This window comes from Stegodyphus dumicola, chromosome 7 (assembly GCF_044657685.1).
Source record: "Stegodyphus dumicola isolate Sdum_Otavi_A_Nest chromosome 7, ASM4465768v1".
Lineage (NCBI taxonomy): Eukaryota > Metazoa > Arthropoda > Arachnida > Araneae > Eresidae > Stegodyphus > Stegodyphus dumicola.
The window spans coordinates 125,032,929-125,054,757 of NC_140774.1; the positions used below are offsets into that span (position 1 = coordinate 125,032,929).

At 35.7% G+C, this 21,829-nt stretch overlaps 1 protein-coding gene across 4 annotated transcripts in view; it reads right to left on the reverse strand.

The window, feature by feature from the left end:
- Positions 1–21,829, reverse strand: part of LOC118196772 (tyrosine-protein kinase transmembrane receptor Ror2-like) — a 452,306-nt gene that overhangs the window by 135,001 nt on the left and 295,476 nt on the right. For 3 of the 4 annotated variants that reach the window (XM_085820794.1, XM_085820796.1, XM_085820795.1), the window contains one exon: positions 18,571–18,849. In XM_085820794.1, the coding sequence (XP_085676920.1) occupies positions 18,571–18,849 (279 nt within the window). Of the gene's footprint in view, positions 1–4,398; positions 4,542–18,570; positions 18,850–21,829 lie in introns of those variants that run through there. The other variant, XM_085820797.1, reaches the window with a different exon arrangement.

Below are 21,829 nucleotides of genomic sequence, written 5' to 3' on the forward strand. Positions count from 1 at the left end.
TTGGAGTTTAATTCAAAGAGTTTTAATAGACAGCTAAAATTGCTGTAGATGTAAACAGCGTTTGAAACTAAGTATTTTCGATTCACTGAGGATTTAAACAGCTTTTTTTCGGTGGAGGGTGTTGTTCTTGATAACACTAGCTCTGTCTCCTTGTGTTCCACAAAGTATACCACAAGGCTTATACAGGTAAATAGTATCACTGATATGTTAAACATACAGCACACTATTGCTGAGGGTAAAGGAAAAAAGTGTTTAAATAATAACTAAAGAGAAATTTAAGGCATTTGAAAGTTAAAATTGAGAACAAATTTTCAAAAATTAGAAATGATTTCTTCAGTCCTTTACAACTCAGAAAAAATAGGTGACCAAGATACACACATGGTTTCAAAATGGCTGCTTGCATTTTTTAGCTATATTTTGGCTGTTAGTTGTTAGACACAAAACAAACATACTCAAGAAGACTGACATTTTCATCGCCGTTACCGCGTACTACGCTACAACACATATATCACAAAGAAAGATTGGTTTAGATTTTTGGTTTGTTTGATTATGACAAAGCACACGAGGGTTATCCGCCTAACAGGAGGGATGCTTTCTGGAGGATATTTTAAGGGAAACTTGCGCGGACGCAAGGAAGAAAAATCAAAAAAGACCGTTCCCAGGAGATTTGAATTTAGGTCGAAGTACCAGACTGCAACGACTTTACGGAATGGCGCACATCACTTTAAATAACTCAAAATTACTATATCCAGGTATAATTTAAGTTGATTTAAAAATCTATTAGAAACTATTTTCTTTTAAATATTGGAAAAATTACATTAAAATTGTTTTTTAATAATGTACTTACTATATAAACTTGAAATTTTCTAAGCGTCTTTACATTTAAGATTAATAAATAAAAATGGCTAGAATTTCTTAGTTTTTAAAACAGTAAATAACAAAAATCCGAAAGGAATAAGATTTTAAAGTCCTATTGTGAGATTTTAGAGAATTTTGATTTTTTGAACGTCATAAGCATCCATGCGTTATTGGAAAAATGAGGAAAAGTTACAAGATATTTGTGACTATAAAATATTTAATTAAAATAAATGAAATATTTTAAAAATGTGATTCATGATACATCGCAAAAGTGAGACTAATACTCGTAAATCACTGAATTTTTTTTAACAAGCAAAGATGCTTTCTTTCAAACCAATTTAATTAATAAAAAATCATTTTACTATTCTACACGCAAAAGTCGAAATACAGCAATGCTGTTTAAATGTGAAACTGATTAATTCCGGAAATTTATATTCTGCTAATTCCATCACTGCCGGCTCTTCAGAGAGTTTAGCAGTACAGAGATCGATCGGAAGCTAATTAGAATTCCCCAACACAAACACTTTGCTTTTTCAAAACCAAAATGTCCTCCCAATTTGAACTTCAAAGAAGTTAGAATTATAATGAAGTAGCAAACTCTTTTTTCAAATTTATTTACAGATAAATAAAAATTTACTTTAGCAAAAAGACAAAAATGAAATAAAGAAAATTATTAAAAAAATAATTACAACAGGAAAATGCAACTCAAAGGTAACTTTGCTTTGCTTTCTCTGAAATTTGTTTTTTTAGTGAATCAAAATAAAAGCTCATGACAATTTCTACGGCAAAAACGACTAACTGAAAAAAAAAATCTAGAAGCATTTAAATGCATCTTAAATTATTGAAGCCGAAACTTCTTAACTAGGAAAACAGATTCCATTGCACCTGGACAATTTCAAAAATTCGTCTGCCCAATTTTCAAAAGTTTTCATCTGCACAATTACAACAACACAAATTAAATTCTAATTTTTTCTAAAATATGAACTGAGAAAACGCATACACCGTGGTATTGTATTATTCTTTAGACTTTTCTTATCTCTTGAGTGATTCAAATATTATGATTAACTATTCAATCCCTAATAAAAATAACGGAAAAATAGAATATTAACTAATACGGTTAGATTAATTTACGTTGGTTTGCTTATGGCCAATCATTCAAGGGACCTTCCTCATTACAATGAATACTTTCGGGAAGGGCTTTTCTAAAGGAAACTACCCCATTCAAGTATTCAAGAAAACAATATAAAAATTCTATGTAGAAATTCGCTCTGACTCTGGCAGCAGGATCAAGAATCCAAAAAAGTATTCAGTACCTTTATACATAAGCACAACAACTGAAGAGAAATAATATTAAACAAAATAAGTCGTACCATAGAATTAAACTATTACGAACATTTTCAATAAAAATTCACGTTACTAAGACACGCCATTTCAAGAAATATTTTTAGACATAATAACAGTCACACCCATCTGCCCTTTAAAAATTTTAGTATTAACTCAATGTGTTCGCTATAGAGAATTAGCTCAATTCTATCTTCGCAAAGATTAAAAGACTTAAAGTATATATAATTAGACAGTGTCGACTCGTATTAAAGTGACACTTCAATTAATAAACATTTCATTTATGGTGTTATTGTCGTGATTACTAAACTTGTCTGATGTAATCAGAACAAACCCACAAATTATTATCGTGGCAAAGAATACAAGATTGCGTCTGTCGTTGGCCTGAGCCTTGAGCACCATACTGGTGACAGTCCAACTTTATGCTGAGTTCTGCCCCAGTTTCGAAAGTGAGTACCCGGAGGGCGGGGCAGATCTGAAGGTTTCCAAACCCTCATCCCATACCACCAACCTCTCAAGAGAATTTACGGCTTATCGCATATTCTGAGTGCCCCCCTGACCGACATACACTATACATTTACAAACATCCATACCTTCTCCGGAATTTGAAGCTGGTCCTTTCGACACGGCAGTCAGCGTCGCTAACCACTTTCCGTCTGGGCGGCACATTTCTGTTATTGTAGCATGAATAAACGAAGCATTTTATCGGAATTTTCAAAAAGGAATGATTCCTGACTTTAGAGTCAAGAACCGCGCAATTTCTGAACTGTTCGCCTGCTGCTCTTGTGAAAGTGTACCACGAATGGAAAACATGGCATTATGCAAAATAAATATCGTGAACATTACGAAGCACTAAAAAAGGCTTAGCTAAAAGGCAATAAAAAGGGGCTGAAGCGCTGTGTTCGGACCCGACACGCTACAGTGGACAACTTTAATGTGAGCAGTTTTAGCAGTTAGTAGTGCTACTGCATGCATACATTTGACAATATACACTTTTTTACTTCCTTGCCACCTTCTTTCAACGTAACACTCGTTTTATAACATGCCAACTATGTACCAGTTTTATTCCATTTAGTGTCATAACTTTCAAATATATGCCATCTTTACTATGTACGTCATCCTTAAGACGTATGCTTCCTTAGAATGTTTAAATTTACGAGGATGTACAACAGTGAACCTCCTTTGATTGGCAAAGGATTGCCTTCTCGAAGGAATCTCATTTTTTTTTTCTTTTCTTTATCAAATGGATGAACGTTGTAACATACAGGGAGAACAGACACCCCTCAACCAAGTATCAAAGAGCACAAGCTGGGGGAACATGGGCTAAGGCATGTTTCTATGGCACTCTCCGAGTTCACTCATCATTATGGATTGCATTATAGATCAAATTAAATACCTCGATTTTTCCAAACCACATATTGCTAAACACTGACAATTCGACCTATGTTCAAATCCCCGCGAACATGTTCACTATATAAGCGTTCTCGATACTTTTTTATATATAATCTAGATACGAGCTAGTTTCTCTTGAAAACTCTTTCATGAAGGACTTCACCCACCCTTCAGCTTTGCCGTAATTCAAACAATCCAGCTTTCCACAATACAGGCCGATTTCCAAAATATAGTCGTTCTGGAAAACATCTCTTAGGCAAATAACTCTTATGCTTTGATTTACCAAAAACTGAAATCATTAACCAACAAGCCACTGCAGGGTGAACTCAAGGGAATAACAAAATACATTCATGAGTATAAATGCGCATTTATTTGTCACTAAATTAGGTAATACGACATTTTTAGTATTTCTTAAGTCAAAATATATGAATAGGCATTTCAGCAGATGTTCGGCAATTTAAATGATATGTACAGATTAACAGGAATCACGAAGGAATTTTAAGTAAGTAATTCTATCAAAATTTGAAACGGTAGAACTCCGATTCAGTAAACAAACAGATATACAAATTTGTAATAATGTTTTACAAAAAAGCAGAAAACGGAAAAAAAAAAAAAAAAAAAAAAATCATTGGCTATTGATCCCCATGTACATTCGGGTGCCTAACTTAAACGGTCATTTTAAAATTTAAACCAGAATTTTGTGCCACTAGCTTACACAGCACAGGATTTTGAGAAATACTTGCTTTAAAAATGATGTATTACCTAACTTACCTGGAAACAATTTATAGAAAGTAAGTACGCACTTACACTCACGAGCACGCAAACGTTGCATTTTTTCCCATCATGGCGAAGAGGGGAAACTTTTGCCTCAGCATCACATATTTTAATAGCTTCCTCGCAAACTTAGTCCAAATCTCTCCACAGCACTTGGCTGCTATTCTTAAAATTTATGGGGCTTCGTCAAAAAGGACGGGAAATAAAACAATATTTCTAAAACACGCGAACCTCGCATTCATCTCATGCGGCTTTAAGACTGTCAAAAACTCCTTTCTTGGGTGGAAACAAATCTATTCACTTTCGCGCAGAGTACAAGAAAGGAGGTAGCAGCGGAGGGGAAAAAAAAAAGACAAGAAACAATAAAATTTAGAGGCACGCGGGAGCTCAGATAAAGCAATCCCGAGCGTCATCTGGTGGCAGTTTCGTGTTATTTTCAATCTTCCAAGGAGCATTTGTAAAAGCCGATAAGATCGTGGCGTTAAGTCACGTTTCAATTCCACTAGATGAGAACAGTTCACTGGAACTCTTGTTCGTTAAGTGTGACAACTCATGACAAGGCGAAAGAGCACAGAATATCAGAATACGGGTGTGGCAGTGAAATGTAGATGCCATCTGTGTTCGTGATTTGTATGCTATATAGCATTTAAACCGTTCGCAACTAACTTCATAATCACTAAAAGTCCATTACAGAGTACAAATGAAATTTTAAGGTGTTCAGGTAATTTTACCCACAGTTTCCTGTTCAAAAGATTTTGTTAATTTTTAGTCATTTTTTACAAAGTAAGTTTCAAAATTTACTTAACGTTGACATAACGTTGACATTTAAAAAAAAAGTCAATATTTTAAAAAAGACATTGCGCGGTTTTTAAATGCATCAACAACGTCAAAGAACAATATTAAGCGATTAAAAAAAATAAATTTAGCAACAGTTCCTCTCAAAAATTGAAATATACTTTTATAAACACGGAATTCTTGAAATTCAGGGTAGAAATACCATAAATTTCGAACTCAATTACTAAAGAATATTGCCGAAACGACAGTGTCATATAATATCTTAAAACATTTCTTCTGTATCTGCATTTTCAACACAGTGGTGTAGAAATACTTCAGAATCTGAGCTACGTTCAGAGACAAAGAATAAACTCTACCAATTTTGAAAGCGATCAGACATAGATTCCCCTACTTAAAGAAAAAGGAAAAAAAAAGTCAAAGTCTCTTCTAACCCTTTCAATATACTAATAGCTAAGTTTTTCACGTTGCATTATTATTTCTACAGATACACAGCATTACGTTCGCGCTCACTTTGCTTCGTCCATTGCTTTCAATATAAAAACGGTCGTCGTTCCTCCCAGGCTGTAAGAAATTTTTGCTTCTGAAGTAAAGGTTTCTGTGTCTGATCGCACTCAAAACTAAGAGAGTTTTATTCAAAATCTATGCCAAACTTAAGCTGTTTTTTAATTGGTGCATTTTCTTCAGTTTAAGGGATACCTAACTTGATATAAACTGATAAATATGCAGAAATTATATAGAATAATGAGAAACGCGGCACACAGGCTCATCATTTGTAAGCTATGCGATTGTTGAATATAGGTATTTCAATATATGTTCGACTTCCAATAAAAGAGCTAGTTGTGCGGGGTTTTTCAGATATATAACATAATCCCAAGGGATTGCAATTGCAAAAACTAACTAAAATGTTACCAGAATGCGTTCTGATCGTCCCTTGACAGTCCGAATGATCAGAAAAATTTCAAACACACCACCATTCAGTATATTTTGAAAAATGAATTGCGGATAAGGAAAAGCTGTGCGAAACTGTTCCGAAAAACCTTTCGCAGGAACAAAAGAAGGGACAAATTCCTTAACTTTCGGAGGCAGAATGAAAATGATATTCACTTTCTGGGACATGTCATTACAAGTAACGAGTCTTGGGCGTTTCACTATGAAGCTAAGTGCTAGAGTCATGAATGGAATACTTGAACTCACCAAGACCAAAAAAGTAAGAAAAATTGAAAATCAAAAGTGTGCTGATTTGCTTTTTCGACGTCCAGAGATTCGATTACAGAGAGCTTGCGCTTCCGAGTCACATGGCAAATCAGCACTTTTACCATTAAGTTCTTGAAAGACTTCGAAAGAGAGTCATGCATGTAAGAAGAAATTTTTTTACCAACTGGGTGCTGCATCACGACAATACGCCTTTCACACTGAATTTTCAATTTATGAGTTTTGACAAATGAATAATCCATGTCTTTCCTCAGCCACTTTATTCTCCCAACCATATGTTTATATGACTTTTTTCTGTTCTCAAAAATGAAAACACACTTTAAAGGATGTCATTTTGGAACACGAGAAAACATTAAAACGACCGAACCGGCCAATCGAATGGAGTTTCAATTTCTGAGTTCCAGAACTGCTATTATATAAAAAACGTAGTCCGAATAAACAATTAAACACAGCCTTAAAATCTTTTAGCACAACGATTTTTCTATTTATTTTTAACAATAACAAAGGTAAAAGAAAAACTGGTAACCATGGTAACATTTTGCTACTGAGCAGATAGTCTCGCAGACGATTTTCACAGACGATGTGTTAGCGTCGCATAACAAATAAAAAATATTAAACACACCCTACCTGTACTCTATTAAGAGTATATTAAGAATTAAAAAGAGATCAAATACAATACAAATTAATCAGTATAACACAAATACAATTATCATAATACAAATAGTACTACATTAGCTGTACTTAATGACATTTGTTATGCATAAAATATGTATAAAATATATTTGTTATGCATGAAATATCAGGTTATTTCAAGTGGATAAATTAACTGGAATGGTCTTTTATATTGTCGTTTCTCATTTCGAATAACACATGAACGTATACGTATCCGTAACGACCAGTAAAAACGACATCTCCTCTTTTAAGATCCTTTCCTGGTGATGGATTTACAAGATTATGTGCATTTCTCAATTTCATGAAATAATTATCTTTCCATTTCATCCATAGTTGACGTAAAAGTTCAGTCTGATATAATTTTCGACGAGTCAAAGTTTCCTTTGTAGAAGGTTAACTGCCGAAAATTTAGACAAAATGTATAGGATAGCTAACATTCTCTTGACCAGGAAACAAAAAAATGGGCCAGAGTAAGAGGTTTGGATTCATTTAATTCATTGCTTACGTAAGTAAGGGGTCTATGATTTAATACAAATTCGATTTTCGCTAGAATGGTCGTCATTTCCTCGAAGCTAAGCCTTTCCAAGGACTTTCCTTAAAGGGTCCTCTATGCTTCTCAAAGTCTCTCATAGAACCCACCACACCATGGGGCATGAGGAACAATAAACTTCCACGTTATTTCATGTAGAGCAACAAAATTTTTTAAGTCCGAATCAAGCAAAATTTGGGCGAAACCTTTCAAAATGTTGTCTGTGGTCTTAAAACTACTAGCATTATCAGAAATAATGAGCTTACAATTCCCCTTTCTTGCCAAAAAACGTCTTAAGGACAAAATAAAACTTTTCGTGGATATATCAGTAATTAATTCGATATGAAGTGCTCTAGTAACTCCACACGTGTATAAGGCTATGTATGATTTTTGCTGAGTGTCCTTTCCTGGAACGAGAAAAGACTGGACCTGTAAAATCAACTCCAGATACAGTAAATGGAGGATTTTCCAATACTCGGTCCTTTGGCAATTGAGCTGTTATCTGTTTAGGAGGTTTTACAAAATATCTGCAGCAAATGAGACAATTTTTTAAAACTTCCTTTACAACTTGTCGACCCCGCCAAATCTGCCTTTTGAGTCTTTGCGTCAAAGCTATAAATATTCAACTTTTCTGAACCAACAACCTTTAATCCCAACCTTTCAGAAACTTCTTTCTTTACAAATGTGCGCTCAGATCCATTATCAAATAAAGAAAAAATAAAATCTTACGGCTCTTTTCAACAATTTCTACCTTTATACATTGCAACAAAATTCCTCTTCTATCATTCAGCATATAATTCGATGAAGTAGCAACTATTTCATTAGATTTTATTTCCGAACCACGTTCAATCCTTTGTATTTTAGAATTTTCTAATTTAAAGCATATTGCGCGGGTGTGTTTACCGCTGCAAAAAGATCAGTTTGCCCCTTTGCAGACCTTTACACAGCAATTTATAATTACAACACAATAAACATCTTTTTTATCGTAAAAGCAGCCCTCCCCCCCCCCTTTTTTTTTTTTTTTTTTTTTGACAGTTCAAATTTTCACACAAATGCCTCATGTGCTCCTGACTGCAAAATATACAAGTACCTGAAGTAGCATTGGTCAGCAGTTCATTAACAGAGTAACGAAATTTATTGCGATTAGGGGCTCCAAAATTTCTACGGTTAGATTTTTTATACTGGCTACGTGTTTCGTTCTTCAAACTATGATTAGTGCTCGAGATTTGATTTTTGCTGAATTCCAAAACGAGGTCGCTGGGGAAAAGTTTCAAAATTACAGAGGAAAGCATTACGCTATAATTTTCTGATTTTATACCTAAACTCTCAAGAGAACGAATTTGGGTTTGGTACTTAAAATACAGGTTTCTCAACTCTTGTAAATTAGGAATGTTCTTTAACTGTGTCATATTCAACAGCTTAGAAATATGGGCATTGAACACATCTTTCCGGCCAAATGCATCTTGGAACAATTTAGGAGCCGACTTATAGTTGTCTGAGGTAATAGCGAAACCTTTTATACAAGAAAGAGCTTCGCCTCCAAAGGAACTAAACAAATCAGAAAATTTTTCGACATCTCAAAGGAAAATATTTTTGTCAATAGAATTTTCGAATTGATTCCAGAAATTTAAATACTCAGATGGGTCCCCCGTAACACGTATGAATTTTTAGTTTAGGTAACTTCACGTTTGTATTTGGTCTACTTTGTTTTGTTATGGGTTGCACACATGCGGGTTCTTGTACAGATGAGGATTGCAACGATTTTATTTTATTTTTTAGTTTTACCGATTTAAATATAATTACTTCATTACATTCATCAGTACTCTCTATTTCCGGTTGCATTTCTGCATCATCTAAAACATCTCCGACTTTACTGTCTTGACTTGAGCTTGACTTCTTTGATTTGTAACTGGGCTAAAAGGCTTTCTAATTCACTTACTTCTATATGTGGTTTAGACATACAATTTTCTATTTTTGATATTAATTTCGTTACCTGTCCTCTATGGTAGGTTACGTTGCTTCTTATGTCTATCTAACTCTTTAGCCATTATAATAACAATACTACAACAAAACAATTATATTCTGCGGAACGAAACCGTAAACAAACTACTACTACACAATGCAATTTCACTTAGATTCTTCGAAACTCAAACAAACTACTACTACACAATGCAATTTCACTTAGATTCTTCGAAACTCAAACAAACTATTATCAACAAATTCTCCAACTATTACTTACCTCACCTTTCTACCTAAATACTATTACTTGCCTCACCTTCGAAGTGTTCCGACGATTTACGAAACGAGATATCAATTTTACACCAGGTGGTTCATACAATTTCCGAAAACGATGCGCCAATATATAAAAAATGTAGTACGAATAAACAATTAAACTAATCAACTAATTACAATTACTACAACAATTAACTAATCAATTTTAGCGTTAATTTTTATGCAGTTATTAAAATTAGGATAGCTATTTTACTTCGTGCTGTACTTATAGGGTTAGGCTTTAGAATTTAGTATTAATATTTCAACACTTAAAGCTTGAAATAATGTAACTATTTTTATAACCTAAGATTAAAATTTTTTGATTAAGTATTAAATTCAAGTTATATTGAATACGAAAACTGGCATAAAAATACCATTTTATCTGCAAATATAAGTAAGTTTCAAAGACATTCATTAATACACGTATTAATTGACCTAAACTTTGAAATGTGTATCCCTACACCCTAAAAAATATGAAGATTTATTAATGATCACACTGATTAACCCGGCGTTATGATTATCTGTTTCAAGATACGATTATCTTTAATAATCTTGAAAAAAAGTATATGTTACAATCAACTTCTGATTTACTGGCATTTCCGATTAATTTAAACAACTCTCCAATAATATACCTTCATCTGTTATCAATATTGTCGTATTACGCGCCATTTGATTATGGCAAAACATTCAAGGGCTGTAGTGAGGGGGACGCCTTTATGGAGAGCTTTCTAAGAGAAACTGGCTCGTTTCCACGTTACACATGGAGATAATGCCATGCAACCAGTCCATTCGCCTGGAATCGAACCCAGGTCGAACTGCTAGTGTTCCGCGACTTAATAACTCAGCCATTGGTGCAGACAGGGTAATACAGGCGAGACGGCCACGGTTAATCCAACGGCAATTAAAAAATAACAGAAAATAAGTTTGATTTGATCTAATTACGACAAACCGAGCGATGGCTATCTATACTGTTGGCCATTAATATTGTAACACCATGAAGGAAAAGAAATACAAAAAAGATATTTATTGCATGTAAACAATATGGCTTGAAGATGAAATTATTAAATTTGTAAGCATTTTGGAGTTTTACAGGAGTACGAAATTAGCAGAAAGAGCTGCCACCCCTAGCAGTTAAAAAGGCCCTTACCCCATTAGACATGGAGTCAAACTGGGCTTAGATGACAGAAATGAGCAACTCATTCCATGCTGCTTCAAGTCTATGCCCCACTTCATCAAGCGTATTAGATGGAGAGGGGTGGCGGACCAGTCTGTAAGCAACCCATGGGCAGATGTTTTCAGTGGGTGACAGATCTGGAGACCGTGTAGGCAAAGGCAGCAGTCGAATACCCTATATATCGAGGAAGGTCAGAATACCACGTGCAACAGGCGGACTTGCATTGTTGGAACATGGTGTTTAGGGGCCTCGAAGACAGGGCACAACCACTGGACAAAAAGTACCCATCTGCGTTCAAATTACCGACGATCCGAAATAGAAACGTGTGTCCAATGGCTGCCCAAACCATCACACCAAATGCAGGGATCCTATGCCGATATCGAATGCAAGCAGGAGACATGCGTTATCCTTGGATACTCTAGACACGTACACTGCACGTACGTAAAACCGGGACTCGTTTGAAAACGCGATATTTTGCCACTCCTGTAGTTAGCTTTGTCGTTTGACGCCCCAGAGTCGCCGTCTCTCAATATGCTGCATTGTCAAGAGAAGCCGAAGTAATGGTCACCCTGCTGGTAGTCCACGCTGCTACAAACGTTAACGCACCTTACGAACTGATACTGGGTGTGCTGCCAAACATGCCAATTTCCTGACTAATGGCCCGTGATGTGATGGTACGGTTTTGCAGGGCTGACCTCACACTATGTCTGTCCTCTTCGGCGTTAGTCATGAGAGGGCATTGAGACCCTGTATGCCGTTTAATATGACCCTCAGCAATCCATGGAGTCCATATTCGCATGACAGTAGTTGGATGTTGAGTAGTGCGACCAGCGATATCACGGAACGATAATGTGCACTTTCGACAGGCAACGATACTGCCTCTATCGAATTTCGAAACTCGCTGGTAAGCATTTTCTCTGCTTATTCGAGGCATAACACGATATTGTGAGCAAACTCCAAACTTAAAAAGCACTTTCCGAATGAGAAATCTACTACGCAACTTTTATGGAGTGCTTCAGATGTCGTTTCTCCCTCCTGTGTCGTCTAAATGCGCTGAAATACTAATCATCTGCATACCCCAACTTCTTTCTTTCATGTGATTCTTACATTCGTCAGATCATTCCTTGGTAATGTTGAAATTTTACTGGCCAGCAGGGTATGTCTAAGGGAAGTTTGCAAAATTAATCCATGTTATATGGTTATTGCTCAATGCTAAAAATGCCGGCATTTACATAAACACTTTATCTAATAAGATTTCAAACGTGGTGATAAAATTATTCTTAGTAGCCACTGGGAATTAAATATAGATTTAAAGCCAAACTTACAGAAACAGACTCTCATCATAAACACGTCGCATTCTTCCCATCACTTTCTTGCTGCCAACATGCTGTTGTTTCATTTTTACTGCATTGAAATTAATTGTTGATGTGGTGTATAAAAAAGGATAAATGTGATCGAATCGATAGCATCCATTTACGATGCGTTATTCATATTACGAAGGTGCTCTTCAAGAATAAAGAAAATGTTAATTCTGCGCTACTGCTAACATCTTTAATGCAGCTGCGTGTTTTCTTCATCTTTATGTCAATAATGTCTAAACTATTACATGTATACCCGACGAATAAGATTTAAAATAGAAGTTTTAAATATCATTAAAAAACTACATTTTCAAGAATCGATTTAAAACTCGTATTTAAAAAAAAAAAAAAAAAAAAAAAAAAAAAAAAAAAAAGAAGCATTGGTAAGAGCTCGTTGTTTTCTTGACACGGTTTTCTATTTTTAAGATCGATTATCTAATCTCACTGACAGCTTAACTATTTTTATGTATTTTAGATTACGTATGATTCATTTAAGTCTTTTGTGCAACCCCCCCCCAAAAAAAAAACCACTCCCAAATAATATGATCCCATTTGTTGTCAACGTCGTTGCATTCTAGGTATTTCTCCGCTCTCTATTTTTTTCCCTAACACACATCTTTTTCAGATTGCAATAATTCCCTTGTTCATCAATAAAACAAATTTAAAATTTTTATTGAGCCGACTAATATATAGCTTGTTTTCTCGGGAGTTCACGTGGCTAGCAGAATAGAAAAAAAAAAAAAAATGAAATAATGAGAAAAACTGCCGACTTATGGAAAAAAGTTAGTAGAATCTAGTAGAACTTAAAAACCACTTCAAACCTAATGCTTTGCGTTGTTGAGATTCAAAAACACATTCCGATTAAATATACATCGCTCTAATCATTGTATTCATAACACGTAAAATAAAACAAAATTTAAATTTGCTTCCCGTCAGGCACCAAAAGAATCTACTTTCAATTACAACACTTTTAAGTGCCAGATGGTTAAAAATTCTGTTTGCGTGCCTCCAAGAAAACGTTTACAAGAAAATATGAATACAAGAAAATTTTCTCATATCAAGATTTATGTTATGCGACGGAACTGAAGGGAAAAAATTACAGACATGCAGTTTGCCAGCTTGTGACTGGAGAACATAAATAAAAAAAATGCCCTAGACGTGCCTCGATGTACCATCCTTCTACGCCACAGTTCATGCATATGTTTTGATATTTTATTTTCGCCTACATCTTCTTATCCTAGGAGAAATCTGTCGCGTCCATGAATATTCCAAACGTCGTTGACGATTCCTTCTGTGCTGGCACGTGACCGGTTAGATTTTGTTATTTTTTTCATTCCCATCGATCAGGTGAAACTGCAGAGCAAACACATGTCTGCGAGCATCAACAGATGAGGATGAATACTGAGTAGAGACAGCTAACCTAGTGAAAAAGCAGAAGAATCAACAGAGAAGGATTTTAAACGAGTCGTGTTGAAATAAGAACTTCCGAGATCTTTGGAAGGATTTGACGATTCGAAAGAAATCATTTGGGGAAAGAAATGCCGGCGGAGAAAATATTTCTGTGAGCTGCATTTTAAAAATTCTTATATCAATTCCAGTTGCATTTACATGTCTTTTACTCAGAATTTTAATTCCCTATAAAATCAAAATTTAAATGTTTTGAGAACTATCAAACGGCACAATAAATAGAAGGCTGCGTAAGCAAAGCAAATGCCGTGGTACAATTTTCGAGAGAATTATTAAATTCGATTATCTTTAGCATTGATTACTATGATACCTCACTTGCTTTTCCTAAAATCAAGATCTCAATCGATTTCGAGGTACAGGTCCTTCTTCGTCAGGAGCAAAGGAATCTGCAATCAGTCTTGCAAAGAAATCTGTTTGCCCTCGAAATCGATTGAGATCTTGGTTAAATCTATGCCAAACTCAAAGTTGTTGCGTTACTAGTTTTGTTCCTTTGTCTTTATTTCAAACTGGCAAGAGTTCAAGTACATTACAGCGCAGAAATTGTCAAAGTAACTAACATAATTCTATAGATGCACAAATCTAAAAATAAAAAAATAGCCTACCTTAAAAACATTAGTCAACATTTAACGATGAACAACAGTACAACAGTACACCAGGTTTAGCAGAATTACTTCAGAACGTCTTACAAAACCAGTCCGTATCTCAATGACTTTAGTACTGGCCGCTGAGAGAAACGACTTTGCCTTATCTTAATTCTGGTTTTCTTTGTTATGCAAAGAATCTTTTATAATTCTCCCAAACGTCTACCCCCTTCCTCTGTACAGGTATGAGAAGCTCTAAGGGTTGAAATACTGCTTTCACAGCCATCTAGTGAATGTAAATATTCTTGTTTTACTTTTTGTTCAACTGGAAATAAAGCCATTGATATGCTAAACGTTAAAAGGAGTCGTTTTGATAAGCCAGATGCTGAAAGAAACTGGAGCCCTTATTTTAGTCTGAAATGAATTTCTAGAGATTCTTAAAAGTGTGGTAAATGGGAAAATGGGTTATTTTGTAAGTTCGGAACTTGCGATGTCTACATAATTTAGAAGACGTGTTTAATATGTGGCTATAGCACCTGTCTAGCAATGTCCAGTAAATTGAAAATAAATACAATTTATAAGTTTCCAACTTTGTGATGTAAAATAACTTGCATGAGCTGTCTCGTAAACTATATACCCTGTCTTTAAGAGCTGCATCAAAAGCTAATTAAACTCTGCTAAATGAAAATTATATGTTTTTGGGATTTGCGATGTTTAGATAACTAAGCCCCCTGATAGCATGGGAGGGGAATCGTCTGAAACAGGAGAAGGCATAGACGTTAGCAAGTGTACAGTACAAACAGTACGAGTTTGCAAGAGTTTTCAGTATTCAAATATTGCAGAACCTAAAGACTTGTGATGAAGTTAGTGGAAGGGGAAAAGTGGTGGGAGATCTTCGAATCCGTTTCTCAGGATTCTACTTCAAACTGCGACGAAGCTGTACACTTCACATATAAGGTACTCAAAACCTATAGTCACGGCAAAAACTGCGCAACTCTGTGGTCTTTGTCCCTATCAAATGCATTGACTTGATCTGATATTTCTGCCAGAGAAGCTAAATGAGTCACTACACAGATAACGTACAGAACCTGTTCAACAGGATCTGTTGCTATAGGATCTGTCTATCAAGAGTTACCTCTGTCTATAGGATCTAGCTAATGAGCTAAGAAAAATACAGTAACAGAAAATGATACATGTTTGGAATTTCTGACGTCTAGATAATTTCCATAGGGCTGTCTAATGGGAAATGCAGGTCAAGTTTTTCCACACTTAGAAATATTTATCCAAAAATGCAAATGAAGCACACGCTAAAAAACGCATCACAGCAGAAATATTTTTATATAAAGAAAAATGAAATCCTAATCAGAATTTTTAAAGAAAAAAAGATTCGGTAAAGCAATTTGCTAAACTCATCTATGTTCGTTTTGCAACTGGCGTTATATTGAAAATCAGTAACAATACCAAGCACTTCCAGGTGAGTTAATTTAGAGAAGGTTGAAGGCATCAGTTCCAAGGAAGCGTTGCGTGCAAATACAATCACACATTTTGCGTGCAACAAACAAAAAGAGAAGTCTAAAAAAAAGGAAATTCAATAAGTCAATAACCAGCAGATTGAAGATTTAGCGGATGCAGTGAAATTACCCGAAGTTTTTGCAAGGGAAGAAGCTAGTAGAGAAAATATTCCTGCTTGCATGATGCTCTCTCTCTATAAGCCATGTAGTTGTTTTTGTCTTGAAGGAGGGGCTTTGAAGCGAGTTTCACAAGGCGGATAAGGAAACGCCCTGCACCCCGCCTATTTCTAGTACAGGTATGAAAAGCAACGAATTGCATAAATGGAAAAGAGTGCTTTCAGCAGTATGGAGAATTTTTCGCAGTATTGATCGGGTTAATAGAAGAAATAAGTTTCCAATCTAAAAGCAAGACTCATATTTCAGAATTTAACCAACTCAAATGAAATCCTCAACCAAAACAAAAATAATAATAATAATAAAACTGAACTGTTGTAGCCGCTTAGTATCAATTAAATTTTATATATTCTGAATGTACCAGAATATGAAGTAATCCAAAAGGTACAGAGAAAATGAAAACTCAATAATTCGAAAAGGATAGATAGTAACACGATGCGGTTTTCCCAGAAATGTACAGAAAGACATGGAAATGTTTTAGCAACGAAAACTTTTATTGCCAGATTAGTCACATTTTAAACTACGACTGATACTTCAGTTGTGTCAAAGTACGGGAGAAGCTAAACCAGTACTTCTGTAATATCACAAGTGATGTGAGGTATTGCTGCTAAGTTCCTGCCCCAATTTTTAAGGAGAACACCCCGGAAGTGGTCCGAGGAACTCTTTCCGCTTTTGCTCGACCATTATTATTTCGAAAGGGCTTCCGGTACACCGTATATTTTGAGCGTCCCCTTGCCGCACTCACACTCTACGCTTAAAAACATCCATTGTTTCTACGAAATTCCAGTCCAAGCCCATTGGTACAGCTGCCAGCGTCATTACCCACTCACGCGACCCCGAATCCCACGGTTGTGCGTTTGATGCGCGGAGATGACAGAAGTTCGTACAGTGGCGAGCAGGGTTCGCAACACAGCTAAGAATGCAAACTTTCAGTTCAGTCATTTAGTATACATTAAGAATTGCTGTCAGACGTGGCATGTCTTTCTGCACATCAGATACCCCTCTAAACAACATGGAACATGATTCAGATGTAATTCCTTTCACATGATGCAGAAAAATTTCTTTCAACACAGCCACTGTGTTTCAAGTAAGCTCATAACCAACAGTTACGATGTGTAAAATCTGAAGACCTTGATAGCAATCCGTGTGGGAAAGTGCGACAAAGGGCACGATTATAGTCAAATGTCGATCGTAGCAGGTAAAGGGACAGGATCTGTGTTTTGTCGTATTAATGCCACAGTATGGACAACTTGGGTCTCTTGTAAAAGAAGAACGACACTGCCCCTTAATGCAGCATAACACTCAACTCACGATAGGAAAAATCTGAAATGTCCCGCTGCGGACGTAAAGGAAAAGATGGTTTGATTTGTGTAATTATGGCAAAGCCTCGAGGGCTATCTGCCTAAGGGGAGGGATGCCTTCGTGGAGGACTATCTAAGGGAAACTGGCTCGTATACACGTTACACATGGGGAAAACCACCAAAACGTCAATGCAGCCAGCCCGTTCGCGGGATTCGAACTTCTGACCGAACTACCAGCATTCAGCGACTTTACCGCTCGGCCGCTGGTGGGCCGTAATGGAAAAGAACCCTATAATAAATAACAAAATGAATTCAAAGCTGGATGATGCTGTTACCTTTGATTGATAAAAATAAGTTTTCACAACAGCATGCGAGTTCTCTCTCGCACAAAAGCAGCAGTTGTGTGCATGTACACTTCCACGAAACGACAAACGCACCTCGTCAGTTCAGAGGCCATTTTACAGCTAGTCTGCATCACTTTTCAGCTGTTGAAAAGCCCAGTTTGCGAATTCATGACATCTCTCGAAACAGATTGGTTTCATTCCTGCACGTACTGGACTTTGTAAGGCTACACTTTGACTATAATTCTCAGTATTCGCCACCAAAGTTCAATTCTTCAGGACCGTTGTATCATCATCTTTCAGGAAAAATTTACGTATTTTGGCAGTAAAACGTTTCGTTATTAAAAACGATCCTATGACTGACTTACTATGAAAGATCACATTTTACTATTGTCTATGCTTTTTCAAATTACTGATTATTTTCGGATGACCGGTTATACATAGACACAAACCAAAATTAGGAATACGCCTTTTTAACTGCTTTTGCCTCAATGCATTTCCAATCTTTGTCTATACTAAAGGCAAAAAATATGATTTTAATCTAAAATAAAAAAACTGTCATACGAACGTTTTCAAAATTAAAAAAGTTCCAATAAATTTTATTAAATTACATGATAAATTGTATATAAAAAAAGATTAACAAAACTTGTAAAGTACGAGACTACGCCTGCTAAGAAACACAACTTCAGTTCCAACAATTAGTCATTGTAAGTGTTATGAACTAACCGGATTTCTCGAAAACTTGCGACTATTCGAGAGTAGACTCAAAATTAAAGAAGAGAGAGCAAATTACATCGAAACTGAGTTAACAGCACTCACCTTCAACTCGCAATCTGGCTTGCATAGAATATGCTTTCCCTTTATTGTTGCTGGCGATGCAATGGTAAAGGCCATCATCGGCAAGGCCTACTTTGTCCAACTTCAAAGCTCCAGATTCTATCACCTTGTAATTGGCATGACCGACATGATGCAAGCTGCGACCATTCTTCTGCCACGATATAACAGGTTCCGGATCTCCAGATGCTGCACATCTAAAGAGAACGCTGGATCCGGAAAGGACAGTAGCATTTCGTGGGCCTTCCAAGATGATTGGTTCTCCTAGGGGTTCAAAGAAAACAAATCAGCACATAACAATTACACAGTTAAATTTAAGTCATACCAGAATTTCTTCCATAACAATAGGCAAGATATTTCAACTTTTTCAATACTTCTAAATAGAAGTTAAGAAATTATGCATACACTATTTCCACAATGTTTGTTACAATTAACAATCTGGTCATTATCAAACTATCGCTGTGAAGTAATTTTAGAAAAAGGCAAAAGTATGAAATACTATTCAGTTTTCTATCAATTTATTCTAAATTAGCCTCTTATGTTTTCATGCATTTCTCATTAAAATGTGATGACATCGAAACCAGAACTTATTGAAAATAAAAGTGGTCATTTATCGCTAATACTCGAAATATACATTAAAATAAATTTTGAAATTAAAAAGAAATTTGTAAAATCAACAGTCGAATGAAAATGATTTAGAAATCGAAAGTTCAATCAGTACAGCCAATCCCGCCTAAATTATTTAGTTGATGAAAAGGAGTGATCGCTGTCAGAGAAAATGATTTTTCAGAAAGAGAATATATCGGGGAAAAAACGAATTCATGGCAAACGGTAACGAAAGAAACAGCACAGGAAGAATCGGGAAAGGACGCATATTTATGATGCCAAATATTGCACCCTCAAAAGCACGTGAGGTGCACATATTAACTCTTTATATTATCAATTTTGTTTCACGCAGACCACGAGTTGAAAACACTACTGAACAGAGGTAGTTAGACTCGGGTACAAAATCCGGCAACTCTCAGTTTGATTGTTTGAGGGTTTTCATGATTTCCCTCACGATAGGCAGACAAACAAGGTTTCCTTCGCTCGAGTTCAATGACATCACTTGATTTGAAAAGGTTGGAGAAACGGAGATACAAAAGAAGTACAGAATAATTGCTTTTGAGCAATCAGTGACGTCACACACGCAAAGGATTTTGGTCAGGAAGAGCAAACCTTCAAAACTTGTGTTCAAAGACTAACTTTGATTTTCTCCACGCATAATGAGAAATGTGAGAAAATTTCCTTCCAAAAGCACTCCATTAAGGCTTCGTCCTTTCTATGTAAATAACCCTGAAGTGCTTTAACATAATCTAAAAATTTTAAACGTAATTCTTTAGAAATCACACGCGAAAACATCCTTCTTTAGGAGAAAGATAGCTTTGGTGCGGTTTGCCATATTCAAACAAAATTTTGAAAAAATATTCACATTTCTTTCATTTTAATAAGAGACATTTCTAAACAACATTAATTTTAAACTATGCATTTGCTCTGAGCTAGTTTTCCCGATGATGTGTCACTGCACTTCGTTTAAGCTTTATTTTAAACGTCACGATACTTTGTTCCAATACTCTGGAAACTCCAAAACACAGTTAAATAATCAGCTACAATATGTTAATACAGAACTTTGTGTTGCCTAGAAATTCAGTGCAATATAAAAGCAGCACCGGATACAAAACTTAATGTTTAATCCTACATATATCATTGCAAAAGATAATTCACTGTTAAATGCGAAAGCTTTTATTCCGCGAAAACATCAGACAAGGAAGTAAAACAAAGAGTATTATAAATCCCAAATACAATTTGACAGTAATCCAACTATGCAAATTATTGCAAACAAAAGAATTTGTTTCGCAGAATTAAATGATATCTATTCAACACAGACGGACAGAATGACGGCGCATTCAAAGCGAATTCATTTAGAAACAAAACAATGATTAAAATTTAGAAATGATACGGGAGTTCTGAAATAAAACTTAAATTTTGATTTCCCCAACAGGCTGAAATAACAGAATAAAAATAATCTTTTTATATATTAACTTATTGTATGAAACAACTTATTGTATTAAACACACTGAGGTTCGATTTTGTAAAGATATATAAAATAAATCTGAGAACATCAAATTTTCTTCATTCACCTGTCCTACAATAAATGAAAATTGTTTGGGATGTTTTTAATTAAAATTTTAGACAATATAGTACTACTTAAATTTTGAACCATGCCTGAGTATTTTCTTTCACTTGCAATCAGATGTAATAGGAAATTAATTTTAAAATAAATACCTATTATTTACCATTAGAATGAATGAAAATCATTGATTATTATATGTTGAGTATTTAAAATTAAATGCAAAATAACAAAAATTCGTTTAAGTCATACCTGAATTAGTCAGTCATTCGAAGTTACGGTTTCCAGGACCTATTTCTAATTGATTGCTGTTTTCGGATGCGTGCTCTTAACTAAAGTTTTAGTTTACACTCATGTCCATAAATTAAGGATAATTCGGAGTCACGCGGAAATCGAACTCTTAAATAAATATATCACCTATAAAATCATTACACACATCTTCAAGAATCATATGCAATTTCAGGAAGTAACCAGATGACACCGATGGTACGTCACAATGACGAGAGTGTAAGAGAGTGATATATAAGGAATACAGGCAAAGAAGTAAAATTGTTCGCAGGCGCTTTATAAGCACTTCAGTGCAATAACCGAATAGTTATGACACAAAGGGCGCATTCGGATGATTTTTTAAGTGGTAGAATTATCGGCCGCGTCTGGGATGTGGGCGTACCCAACTGGAAGTATCAGACGAACTTGGAATTGCCCAGAGTGTCGTCTCCAGGCTTTAGCAACGATTCCAAGATGATGGTAATGTGAGTAGACGTTACAGCACAGGTCGCCCCAGAGTTACAACGCCGAATGAGGACCGGTATTTGGCAGTTACTGCCAAAAGAAACAGGCGGAGCACAGCCTCAGGCCTGTCTCGTCAGCTTTCTTCAGCCACTGGTACGACAATTTCAAGGCAGACCGTGTACAGACGCTTAGGGCAGATTGGTCTATATGCTCATAGACCTGTCAGATGCGTTCCACTTACTGCAACTCACTGTCGCCTGCGGTTAGCCTGAAGTAGAGAGCATGCATTGTGGACAACGCAACAGTGGGCTTGTGTGATGTTTTCCGACGAGTCCAGGTTTA